At 51.5% G+C, this 12211-nt stretch overlaps 1 protein-coding gene across 6 annotated transcripts in view; it reads right to left on the minus strand.

Moving 5' to 3' along the window:
• Nucleotides 1-6920: 6920 nt before the first annotated feature.
• Nucleotides 6921-12211, minus strand: part of sema5ba (sema domain, seven thrombospondin repeats (type 1 and type 1-like), transmembrane domain (TM) and short cytoplasmic domain, (semaphorin) 5Ba) — an 87619-nt gene continuing 82328 nt past the window's right edge. For 4 of the 6 annotated variants that reach the window (XM_057042441.1, XM_057042430.1, XM_057042473.1 and 1 more), the window contains 3 exons: nucleotides 11894-11938; nucleotides 10463-10668; nucleotides 6921-9238 (listed from right to left, as the gene is read on the minus strand). In XM_057042441.1, the coding sequence (XP_056898421.1) occupies nucleotides 9062-9238; nucleotides 10463-10668; nucleotides 11894-11938 (428 nt within the window). In that variant the 3' untranslated portion in view covers nucleotides 6921-9061. Of the gene's footprint in view, nucleotides 9277-10462; nucleotides 10669-11893; nucleotides 11939-12211 lie in introns of all 6 variants that reach the window. The other 2 variants (XM_057042482.1, XM_057042463.1) reach the window with 2 other exon arrangements.

A 12211-nucleotide genomic window follows, 5' to 3' on the forward strand; every position in this document is an offset into this window, starting at 1 on the left:
GCTGGAGGTGATCCCGCGTCTCCTCCCGTCTCTGCGTCTCAGCAGCTGTCAGAACCTCGCCCGTGCTGTTCCGGGAGGCTTTGTCCTGTCTTTCCTGGTGCTTTTCTACCCTTGTTTTTACTCTCCTCCCACAGCAAAGGCTGTCTTTTACCTCGTTGCCTTAATTGCCCGGCCCGGTTCACTCCGCCTCCTCTTCCTCCACACCGGGAACCTTTCATCTGTCTTGTTGAAGGTCCTTTTCTTGTGGTTTTCGTGGACATTATCCTAGAAATGTCTTTTGGGGAAATAAAAAAGCAGATAATTGTGAGTGTTTGAATATTTCCAGCACCTTATTACAATAAACATTCTAAAAATAACACTGCTGCTGTTGATCAGTGCTTTCGGCCCTTCTCTGACCTTTGACCTCTGTGATTACAGTCGTCTTTCATCGGTGTTCTTATCTCCCCGTATCGGTGATCTTACCTCTGTGGTCCCTGCAGGCTCGCAGGTAATATTCTGGACCCTTTGTTCCCCCCTCAGGCTTGAGTTTAGAGCAGAAGCTGACGTTTCCTCCTCGGTTTTCCCGAGCTGCGGCGGTTTTCTGTTGCCGCTAGCCGCCCTCCAAATGGAAGCTTTTGTTTTTTCTCCCTCACGGATCCCTCATGGAGTGGCTGTTGAACAAATTGCCCGGTTTATAAAGCAACTTGTGGAGTATGCAGCAACAATAGCTCGGCGTGTTGTCGGCTTTTTAAAAGCTGCATTTCAGCCTTCAGACGCACTCAGGTTTGTTAATGACTTTCAGCTCTTTAATTCAGGGCTTCAAACATGGAGCGGCTTCAACAAATAAGCTCTCCGCACATCCAACTCAATGTCTAGCTAATTCTCAAGCCAATTCTCTTTAACTACACGGGAATGCTGTAACGTGCATGACCGGAACGTTCACATCAGCTCGACCCTTTAAGGCCAGATTGCATCACTTTCAGCTGTTTTCTTCACATGGTCCCGCGGGTAAGTGGGAGAAGCTCCCAGAGGACACATGTTCTCAGAAATCTTGTGGTTTTCCTCCACTGATGATGATCAACACGGCCTCCAGGCCTGACCTCATTGTTTTAAATCCTCCATTAAGTGCCTGCATCCATAAATCCCGCCCCCTGTTGGCTCAGATGGAGATGAGCTCATGTTGCTGGCGACACATGAGGCCTTTAGGCGAGGCTCCGTGTGTGTGTGTGTGTGTGTGTGTGTGTGTGTGATGTCACCTCCTCCCTGAAACAATCCTGCTCCTCTGAACTGCCAGAAACTCTTCATGTCTGAGCCAAAACTTGTGTTGAGCATCAGATGTGCAGAAATGTGAAAAGTGTCAGAGAAGAAAGCCGCCGTCAAAGTTTGATGCTGCTCTTTTTTTCCAGCATGAATGGAAGCAGCTTCCTTCTCTTCTGTCGGATCCATTTTGAGGCGATAAAGCAGCTTTTAAACTAGAACGACCCCAGACTGAAGAGTGTTTGTCCTTCCTCTGAAGGTTCGACTCGGCTATCAGAGCTGAAGCTGCCGTCCTTTTAGTTTGCTCCTTTTTTGTGGGCGTGAAACACTTTGCGTGTGTTTTTTCCGAGGAGTAGATAAAATCTGCCTGAATACAGCTACGTATATTAAAAACAACCTGATAAAAACTCATAATTAAAATTGAAGATTTTAGATGGAAATCTATTGATGTTCTGATGGAAACCTGAGCTGGTCCGATTTCAGCTGGGTCAGAGGGTGGAGCTGCAGGAACCTTCTCACCATGCCTGCAGCAGCACTGGTGTCATTTCCAGCTTCCTGTGGTGGGACCAGACGAAAAACCCGTTCCCAGTTTCATCATCTCAGGCTGTTGCCATGAGAGCAGCTTTCAGCCTGACGGTAGCTTTGCTGCACGCCTGGTTCCTCTGGTTCCTCTGAGGTCTTCCTCTTGTTTCCTGTTGCTGATTTTCTTCCTCTGCTGAATCAAAGTCGCTCGTGTCTCTTTTCATGCGTCTCACTTTTCAGCCTTCCTGAGCCTCAGAAATCCCCCTAATTGACTTCTCCGGGATTATGAAAAATGAGCCGTGATTTCAAACGGCTCATTTAGCACGACGGCTATCAGCGCCTGTTACTTTGTCTTCCACACATTAAAAAAGGGCTGGATGCACTTGATTGGGAGGGATGGGCTGAAGGAGCCCAGGCCACCTCCGTCTGACAGCTGCCTTCTAATTTACCAAATCATCACTGGTTGAACCTGAAGCATCCAGCAGCTCCCGGGGGAAACCCAACGCACCCAACAAAAGGGTTCTTTGAGCAACAACTGTGTTTAATCAGCTGATAAGATCCTAAGTGGAGTTGTTGAGGCTGTTCTGTCAGTCTGTGAGAACATTGAGAAGATGTTGCTGTTGCTCATTTCTATCCCTCTACTGGAGAAGCAACAGCAAACATCTGGCTGCAGGAGGACGTGTGGGATGCAGGACGTGTTGGATGCAGGAGGACGTGTGGATGCAGGAGGACGTGTGGGATGCAGGAGGACGTGTGGGATGCAGGAGGACGTGTCGGATGCAGGAGGACGTGTGGGATGCAGGAGGACGTCTGGGATGCAGGAGGACGTGTGGGATGCAGGAGGACGTGTCGGATGCAGGAGGACGTGTCGGATGCAGGGGACTTGTGGGAGGCATGTGAGGACCGTGTGGGATGCAGGAGGACGTGTGGGATGCAGGAGGACGTGTGGGATCAGGAGGACGTGTCGGATGCAGGAGGACGTGTGGGATGCAGGAGGACGTGTGGATGCAGGAGGACGTGCGGGATGCAGGAGGACGTGTCGGATGCAGGAGGACGTGTGGATGCAGAGGACGTGTGGGATGCAGGAGGACGTGTGGGATGCAGGAGGACGTGTGGGATGTGCAGGAGGACGTGTTGGATGCAGGAGGACGTGCGGGATGCAGGAGGACGTGTCGGGGCAGGAGGACGTGTCGGATGCAGGAGGACGTGTCGGATGCAGGAGGACGTGTGGATGCAGGAGGACGTGTGGGATGCCAGGAGGACGTGTCGGATGCAGGAGGACGTGTGGGATGCAGGAGGACGTGTCGGATGCATGAGGACGTGTCGGATGCAGGAGGACGTGTCGGATGCAGGAGGACGTGTCGGATGCAGGAGGACGTCTGGGATGCAGGAGGACGTGTGGGATGCAGGAGGACGTGTCGGATGCAGGAGGACGTGTGGGATGCAGGAGGACGTGTCGGATGCAGGAGGACGTGTCCGTGACAGGAGCAGCGTGTCCTCCGAGCAAGAACAATTATGATCAGAGGTGGGATTCTGTCCAGCAGGACGCTCGTTTGAGTCCCAGCTGCCTCCCAGCACACGCCGTCCTGGGCTCGGCAGCCTCTGAGGGGGGGGGGGGGGTGGGGGGTGGGGGGGCTGAGTACACTGTTTCACCTCTCTGAAGCCTCATTTGTTTCTCCCGCCCCTCCTCCTCATTAGAGGTGAAGGAAGGCACTCTTGCCTCGGAGCCGACTGCTGCGAGCCCGAGGCAGAGTGAAGCGCCGCGCAGGCGCCGAGGGAAGCATTAGCTCCATTAGCATTCACAAGAGGAGTGTTAGGAAAAGGCTTTAACGGAAAAGAAATACATCCAAAAGTTTGCACCACATTTGACCTGTTTCTTTATGCAAGACAGGAAAAGGCGGCCTCATCAGTGGAACCAACCACCTCATTCTAGCATCAGCTAGCATCAGATAGCATGAGCTAGCATCTGGGCTGATCAAACACAGGAAGTGGCTTTGGCTGGGATTTTGGTGACCAGAAGACCCCCGAGGTGGAACTCAATGTGAGACCAGCTCCTCGCTGTTTATCTAAGAGTGTCGGGGAGAAAGAATTAAATAAATAGTAAACAGTTTTGTTGCATTTCATGATAAAAAGCACGTGTGTTACTGAGGCCCAATCTTTCTCTGCTGTGGAGGGGGGGGGGGGGCTTCCCATTAGCAGCATCAGCATTTAAAAAAGGATTTGCCTGTAAGATTTTAGTTAGTAATCAATATTCAGATTCCAGGGACATTATAATATTCATGTTGCAGCTGTGTTGGATAGAATGTGTGATTAGGCCCTCTGGCTTTTTTTTATCTTCTCATTGGACAAAAGTAATGAAGAGCTACGGCTAAAACTAGGGGGAAAAGCTCTTAATAATTCTTTTAGCTTTAACAAAATTCAACTCAGGTTCGAGCCTGTCCGTCAGATTAGTTGGTTTGTTCTCTTGTTCTGAAATCAAAAGATCGAGGTCGGATTGTTTTCCCGTTGTTCCGTGTTTATTTCTGTTCGGACCGTACACGGAAATTTCAAAGAAAAAGCCCGAAGGCTGATTTGAGCCTGTGCTCCACCTGCGCCCGCACACACTTCCTGTTCCTTCCTTCCTGTGACGCCGCGCGGCCTCGGCTCGGTCCTGGTTCCGCTGCAGGGCGGCGAGGAGGAGGGACGCAGGTGCTGCTGACTAACCTTCCATATCTGCTCCGGCTCCTCAACCTCAGCTCGTTAGCATTTAGTGCTAAAGACTGCATGAACAATTTACAAAAGTGTCCTTAAAAGTGTCCTTACGCTTGACAAACTTCGCCGACGTGTCCAGCGGGGATCCTGTCCAGCAGATAAATGGGATTAAGTGCCCCCGCGGAGCTTTTCCAGGGGATAAAAGCTGCGCCGGGGTAACTAAGTGTCACGTTGACATTTATGTGCAGCGTATAAACTATTCACAGTATCTTTGATGGTAATTTATGGTTATTAAAGCAGGCCGGGCTAATTGAAGTGATTCCGACTCCTCTGAGTGCTACAGGTGGAGCAGGAAGTCACATGGCTCACGTGGTCACGTGACTCGGGTGTCTCCATCGGCGCTTTTGTCTCGGCTGCCTTTTTATTTGCGACTCGTCGTCAATTTCTGGGGCCGACGGCATTTAGCGGCTGGTTCAGGGGAGTGAACGGAGCTGAGAGGCCTCGCTGGGGTTCTGCTGCCCCATAAAGCAGCCGCCTGGTTCTGTTGTGGCCGTTCTCATGGCGGAACGCGGAGGTTTGGGTCAAATCCACCAGTAACTCGCAGGCTCAGTTCGGGCTCGTTTACGGGCCTCGTTTGACTCCTGGACCCACCAAAAAGTGCTGCTTTAATGAAGATTGGACCCCCTGAAGTCCCTCACCCACGTGCAGAACATGCACGTCTAGAGCAACATGGGGAACTGCAGCTTTTCCACCACGTTAATACTCGTGGGTCGGAACAAAGTAGACGTTTAGGTAACGAAAATGATCTGAAACCTGGAAGCAGAAATCAATAATGGACTCAAGAGCATCATCAGCTCTTCAGGTTTCAGTGCTTTGCCTGGTGGTCCCAGTAGGTGTCCCTGAAGAACTCCTGGACAGATGTGAGGACATCCAAACGGAACAGCACCGGCTGGTGTATCCTGATTGGACGGTCACTGACTTCCCAGTAAAACCAGCCTCCCCGAGGTTCCTCCCAGTCTGACCTCGTCCTGAACACGTTAATCACACAGAAGAATTCATGAAGCTGGTGAAGGCGACAAACTCTCGGTCCCAACAGATGCTGCGAGAAGGTTCTGGCTCCCACTTCAGACGCCGTGTGATCCGTCCTGGAGCTTTTCTGCGCTGGACACCATTGGGGACACATCAAACGGGACCAGCTGCTCTCTCAAAGACAGAATAAACATCAGCTGCTTGTTTCGTAGCTGTAATCAGAGCCGGGAGCTGTGAGGTTCCGGACACGGACCCAGTCTGGATCACCCAGACCACCTCGGACCTGGAACGCTGGCTCCAGCTCAGGCTTCAGTACAGGGACATCGTGTCTTATCTCCAGGTGGACGGCGAGTTGGGGTTGGACGGCTGGACGGAACCTTCGTCTGTCATATAAAATGCTTAGCATGTGACCCCCCCCCCCCCCCCTCACACACACACACACACCACACACACACACACACACCACACCACCCCCACTGTGACTCCTCGTGGCTTCCAGCCAGAACGGCTGATTGATGCTCTCGCTGCGACCATCAATAAAAGTGCCGAGGGGGCAGCTCTGTCTAATTGATGGGTGCGGGCAGAGCAGCACCGAGACATGAGTCAAGCAGAGGCGCGTGCACGCTCGTGCTGGGCGCGTGCACGCTCGTGCTGGGCGCGTGCACGCTCGTGTTGGGCGCGGAGCGTGCGGAGCGCGCCGTGCTTCCAATAGCGTCCACAGATGTACCCGGAGGTTGAAAGGTGCGACCGTAACGTCAGGGGCGTCTCCGCCGTGCAGCTGCCGTGCGCCGCTCTGCTCCTGCACAGCGGCACCGCGGTGATGAACCGCTGGTGTCGGAGCCACTTGGCACCAGCAGCGATCCGCGGGCCCTCTGCTGAACACACCCCGACTCCTCGAGCGGTTCGGCCCATCCATCTCTCCTGCTCTCCTCTGGGGAAAGATTCCAGCGCCGCCATCAATTATCCCGGGGATAACCAGGGCGGACGGAATACTGAGCATGGCTCCGATCCCGACAGCAGGAAGTTAAAGTCACTGTGGTATCGGAGCGTCTGGATGGAGCAGCTGATCCGCGGGCCGACCCTCGACCGCGGCCCTGAGCTCCGGGGAATGAGCGAGAGAAGGTGGCGATGGATACAAGGGGCAGGAAGGATGAGCGGGCTCAGCCTCGGAGAGGTCGCGAGGTCACAGAGGGAAACGGAGCGGAGAGGAGATTTACTGAGGAGGTCCGGCTGATCCGGAGAGGACGGATGAGTGAAGGACCGGATGTTTAGGCTGCTGTTTGCTAGTTTCTGTTTGAGTAACACCTTTCTAACCGTCTTTAGCCACTCAAACTAATTCTATTGGTGAGAGAGGAGGTTTCGAGGCCCCAGGCAGTAATATTCTCTGTGGAAGTGTGAGCAGCACCAGAAAGACAGACGTTAATAAGGACACCTCACCTGGACGCCAGAGAGCCCGACGGCCATTTGTCATATTGGCATCGAGGTTTATTATCTTTTATAATGTACAATATACAAAAATATAGAGTAGCAAAAATTCACAGTGTCTAAAAGGCAGTGATTACAGTCTACAGGACAGGTCTAACAGTACACCTGGTTAAGTTGCATAGAAGGACACAGAGCCTCGGGGCAGAGGCAGCAGAGCGCAGCCCGCCAACCGGACCAGAACCACCGCGGCGGCGTCAGCGCCACGGGACGCGCTCAGACGGGCGTTCTGCCAGATGGGACCAGCACCGGGTTACCATCCGTGCTACACAGCCGGGACCGGAGCGGACGACAGCGGCCCGGCGCTCTGCGGGCGACCCGGCCTCAGTTTGGAGCCCCGTCCTCGATCACTCCCCACGGTCGGTGTGTACTTAGCTGCTTTTTTTTTCTTTCCTTTTTTTTTTTAGGAAGAACAAACAAACCAAAAACTATAAGGCTTTCTCTCTCTCTCTTTTTTTAACATTGTTAGCTATACAATATACAGATACATTTACAGGACCCTTTGCAGGGTCTGAAAACGGGCCGCAGCAGCCTGTTGCTCCTATATACAGAAATATTGACTCGTGCACGTACAGTAGCTGAACTGAAGAGCGTCGCTTCATTAGCATTCATCGATTACGCAATAACAACAGTGTAAAGCTGTGAAATGCCCTCTATAAGAACCGAGCTCAGCTATAAACGAGGGCAGGTCCAGCGGTGGGAAGCAGAGATGGTGCGTTAAAAGGATGGTTCTCCCATAAACCGGAGTCACTCATTATCCGGAGGAGTGTTTCTGAGGCCCCACAACAGATTTGGAGTAGATGGTGAAGAGGCCTCCGTCCTGTCCACGTCATCCGTAGCATTCAAACATGACCAAGCTGCCTTTTTAGCCTAAAGGCTCCGTTCTAATGCTAGCTGGAGGCAGGGGGGTGCTACTCTCAGGTTAACGAAGGCAGCACGAATGAGATGAAATTACACCGGCCGAACCATCCCTTTAATTTACAGACATGAAATATAGAAAAGGGCAGAAAGGAAGCATCAACATCTGGAGAAATACACGCAAAAAGAAAAGGAATATAGACCTGACCATTTACTTTAGCTACACAATCACCATTTGTTCATTCAGGCATATAGAGTAAACACGTTCCCTTCTACACGCACGTACGTGCACAAATCTCTGCAAAGCATAATTTAGATGTCTTCATCCTTCGTTCCTTTTAAAGCAAGGCCAAATCGATGCTCTGTTACATTCATCCATACCAAATATATATGTATATATATTTAATTTTACATTTCAGCCATTGAAGATTAAAGGACAAAAGAAAAAAGGGAATGTATGAAATCAGAGAAGCAAGAATTAATCAGCCTACTCAATTATTAAAATAGCTCCTGCTACGCTACAGCTCATCTGAGAATAAAACAAATCTTTAAAAAAACAAGTGCCGCTCCACTAGCTTATTCTACCGTCATAGAAAACCGGATCCAGTTGTTCAGCACACTGGTCATATTTGATATGACCATCGAGCTATTTAGCAGAAGAATCAACGCATCCTGGGAGGGAACCGATTGGACAATCAATCAATTCCTGTTCAGTCTTCACTGTTCCTGGATGAATAATAATATAATAATAATAATAACAATTAAAAAAAAGGCGACACAGAAGAAAAGAATCCTGCCCTTGTCCTCTTTTCCAGGCACACGAGGCGTTCCCAAAGCTTTATTTACAGCTCACAAATGCTTCCCACCGTCCCCTCTGCTCGGACTTTACCCCCGGGAACGACGCGCCGTTGCCATTTTAAGCATTTCCGTGACTCGGGCCGATGTCCCCCGTTGGGGTGCTAAAGTTCTGAAGTGTCCGGGCGGGTTCCGTCCTCTCCTTTGGGTCAGAAGGTTCATGTGATTAGTAACAGAAAGGCGTCGGTTTCCTTCAAGGTCCCGCAAGAAGCCCTGCGTGACGCCGACGTGCGCCCCCTGCTGGTCCCCCCCGGCGTTTCATCATCCGCATCGCCGTGGCGGCGATATCTTAACGTTTGTTAGAACGGCGAGCCTGTCGCCGTGGCACCACCGCGGTGTCCGTATGGGGGCGCCGGCGGGGGGAGGCGGAGCCGTGGGCGGGCGGGTCTCAGCTGTTGTTGCTGTGGTTGTAGGTCCTGCACGGCGAGGGGGAGGCGTTGGGCTGGTAGTCGTACTTGCCCAGCGGGGTGGGGTAGTACGTGGTGGTGTAGACGTTCGCCTGCTGCAGCGGCGCCTGGTAGATGTTGGACCTCTCGTCGGGAAGCAGGTTGTTCTTGTTCAGCGTCTGGAACGGTGACAGAGTCGCAGCCATCAAGTTTCCCCCTGGAATTTTTGGATATTTGCAAACATTTTTTTCCTAATTTAAGGTATCTGACATCTAAATAAGTGACCCTGCGCGGTAATTAAATGTTTTCTGGACCACTTCTGCAGCTGAAATTATAACCATGCTTCACAATTTCCACTAAATATGAAGTTATTTATTTTGATTTTGATTTAGAAATCCTGTCCTCCTTGTGTGTGTGTGTGTGTGTGTGTGTGTGTGTGTGTGGGGGGGGGGGTGTCTGAAAAAGCTCCTTGAGAAGTTGAATCATCGATTTAATGAGAATGTACGAATATATTTCCTCTTCCTTAACAATACTCCGGTGATTGTTGCTTGTGGCTAAATAAAATATCTCGACCCGCTTCGGGGAGTCGCCGGAGTTTGAGGTAAGTGAGTTCATAACCTCAGCGAACCAATTTAACAAATGAAATTAATCCATTTACGGGAATTTGTTGCGGTTTAAATAAAAACGGCGAATCCGCGTTCTTATGATGCTGATTCCTCCGTAAACGCTGACTGGAATTCCGATCTGGGATCAAGGAAAACACGGCGCTGGGCGGCGTGAGCGGCCCAGAGAGGGACAGAACCTGCCGGGCTCACGGTGCCAAACGAGTCCGGTCATTACGGCTAACGAGCTCAGGCTCTGGATGGCTGCCAGGACAGCGGAGCCAGGAGGGCAACCTGGGCTCAGACGGGTCGGTTCTGCAGCTCCTGATGTGAGTATCAGAGCTGAGCTAACGTGCACGTGTGGGGGGAGGCGGAGCTAAACGGTGCAGACTGGTGATTGGTCAGGAGAGAATTACCACCTGGACACAAAGGTTATTGTTGCCAGGGACCCGAAGGTTCCCGTGTGTTTAGGTTCTGGCCCAAATTCGCCCTAATTGGAGCTTTATCAGTGAATAAATTGACGATCATGTTTTGAATCCATCAAGCTTTTGTTCCTCCCAGCGGAGGTGTTTTTGAGGGCCGGAACCGAACCTTAAACCCAATCAGAGGACATTTATCCTCGGAGGGGAACATCCCCTCTAAACGCGAACTAAACGCGGGGCTAAAAGTCTCAAATAAATCGTCACGCCAGGCTCCTCAGAGCTGCGTAAACCTGCGTGTAAACAGAACCTCCGATTCCCGCCTTGATTCTGTTTATCTAAATGATCCAATAAGGAAAAAAGGGCAACTAGCATCACGTACCTTGAATTCCATGGGCGTGTACTTCTCATTCTTTGGTGTTGTGTTGCCCTTGTAGTTGAGGTGGTTGGGGGTGGTGGGGTGAATGATGGCCGACTCCTGCGAAGGCTTATGGACCCGCTGACAGTAGACATAGATCAGGAAGGACAGCAGCCCCGCTCCCAGGAAGCAGGAAACCCCCGTGGCAATTAGGTGGATGGAGGTGAACGCTGGGGAAGGAAGGGGGACGTCCCATTATTACCTCCCAACTTTAACGCGCGTCCTTCAGTTAATGTTCCCCAAACAGATTAAAGGAGCAATTTGAAAATTAAAACGAGACTTTAGGGCCAAGTGGAAAACACAGCAGTCTGTGCGTCGCCGGGGCAACCGCCCACCGCTTCCAGTGCCGTTATTTACGGCTCGTTCTGAGCTGCTGGTGCGGCCGGCTGAATCGTGCCTCCGGCGAGAGTTCGGATCGGGCGCGGATGCAGCTACCGAGGCTGATGGAGGTCATCCGGCTGACAGGGGGCGCCGTGTGGCCAAGATTTACAGCACCTCTGAATGTGGCTCTGACAGGCCAGAGCAGAGGAGCACCATGCTCGGGGGCACCGGCCGGACACAAACGTACCTCCACCCTGCGATGTGTGATTGAGGGATTCGTTTTGAGCCATTAATAATCCCTCTCTAATACTCGGATGATTAACCAGTGTGTTTTCTTCCTCTATCAATTAAACATTTTCTCTATTCTTTTGATGAGGTTTCAACGCCCCATATTTAGTAGGATTGGCCTAAAATAACTCCCAGGCCTGCGCGTGTGTCCTCCCTGCAGTATCAGCCTGTCGTGTGACATGTAGGTCATGTGACATGTAGGTTATATGACATGTAGGTCATGTGACGGCGTGGCATCCCGCCATCAGTGGGTTGGATCGTCAGCCCTCCTGCAGTCTGGTGTCCTTGAGCTGGACGCTGGAGCCCAGATTGTGACTTTGGCAAATGACCGCGTGAGTGTTATTAGCTATAGCAGACGTGCGTGTGCGTGTGTGTGTGTAGGCGTGTCCTCAGTTTGACTGAACCATACTGAAGGTGAGAACAGGGAAGATTCAGAAGGGTTGAGAATGTTGAGCAGTAAAAGGAGCATCTACCAACCAACGCACGCCGACCCAACGCCATCAGGATCCAGCGCAGAGAAAATAAGAGCTGTAATTAAGCAACTTTGGCCTGAATTTAGCATTTTCAGGCCCAAGGAAAGGTAAACTGAGCATGAAGTGAATTTCCCGAAGGTAATTTTCCAGAAAATGAACGCCATCACGGTCCCGCCTCTTTCTGAATGAAGCTGAAACAAACATGACCTCACAGGCGGAAGGCGTGAAGTGCATCATGGGTAAACATCTGCAGGAAGACGCATGAACCTTGACACACAGTCACAGAGCGAAGACAGATGTTGGAGCCACTTACCTCCGCAGTCGTTGTCCTTATCAAAGCCAGATGCAGGGAGAATGACTGCAGAGAGGAGAGGAGGACACGGTCAGACAGACACACGCATGCACACACACACATGCACGTAAACACACACTTCAGGCTTCAGGACACCACGGGCAGCCGCTGGGACGTCGGGGGAGTCGCCGCATGCACACACTCAACCACAGAATGAGAAATGGAAATGTCATCGGAAGCGTCCGGGGAGGGGGTTTTGTTTAGCGTCGGTGAATTTCTGAAGGGGCTGAAAAATGGTTCTGATGGTTTGGAACCGGAGCAGAGGGTCCGGGAATCAAG

Source organism: Takifugu flavidus, chromosome 1, assembly GCF_003711565.1.
Source record: "Takifugu flavidus isolate HTHZ2018 chromosome 1, ASM371156v2, whole genome shotgun sequence".
Taxonomy (NCBI): Eukaryota; Metazoa; Chordata; class Actinopteri; order Tetraodontiformes; family Tetraodontidae; genus Takifugu; species Takifugu flavidus.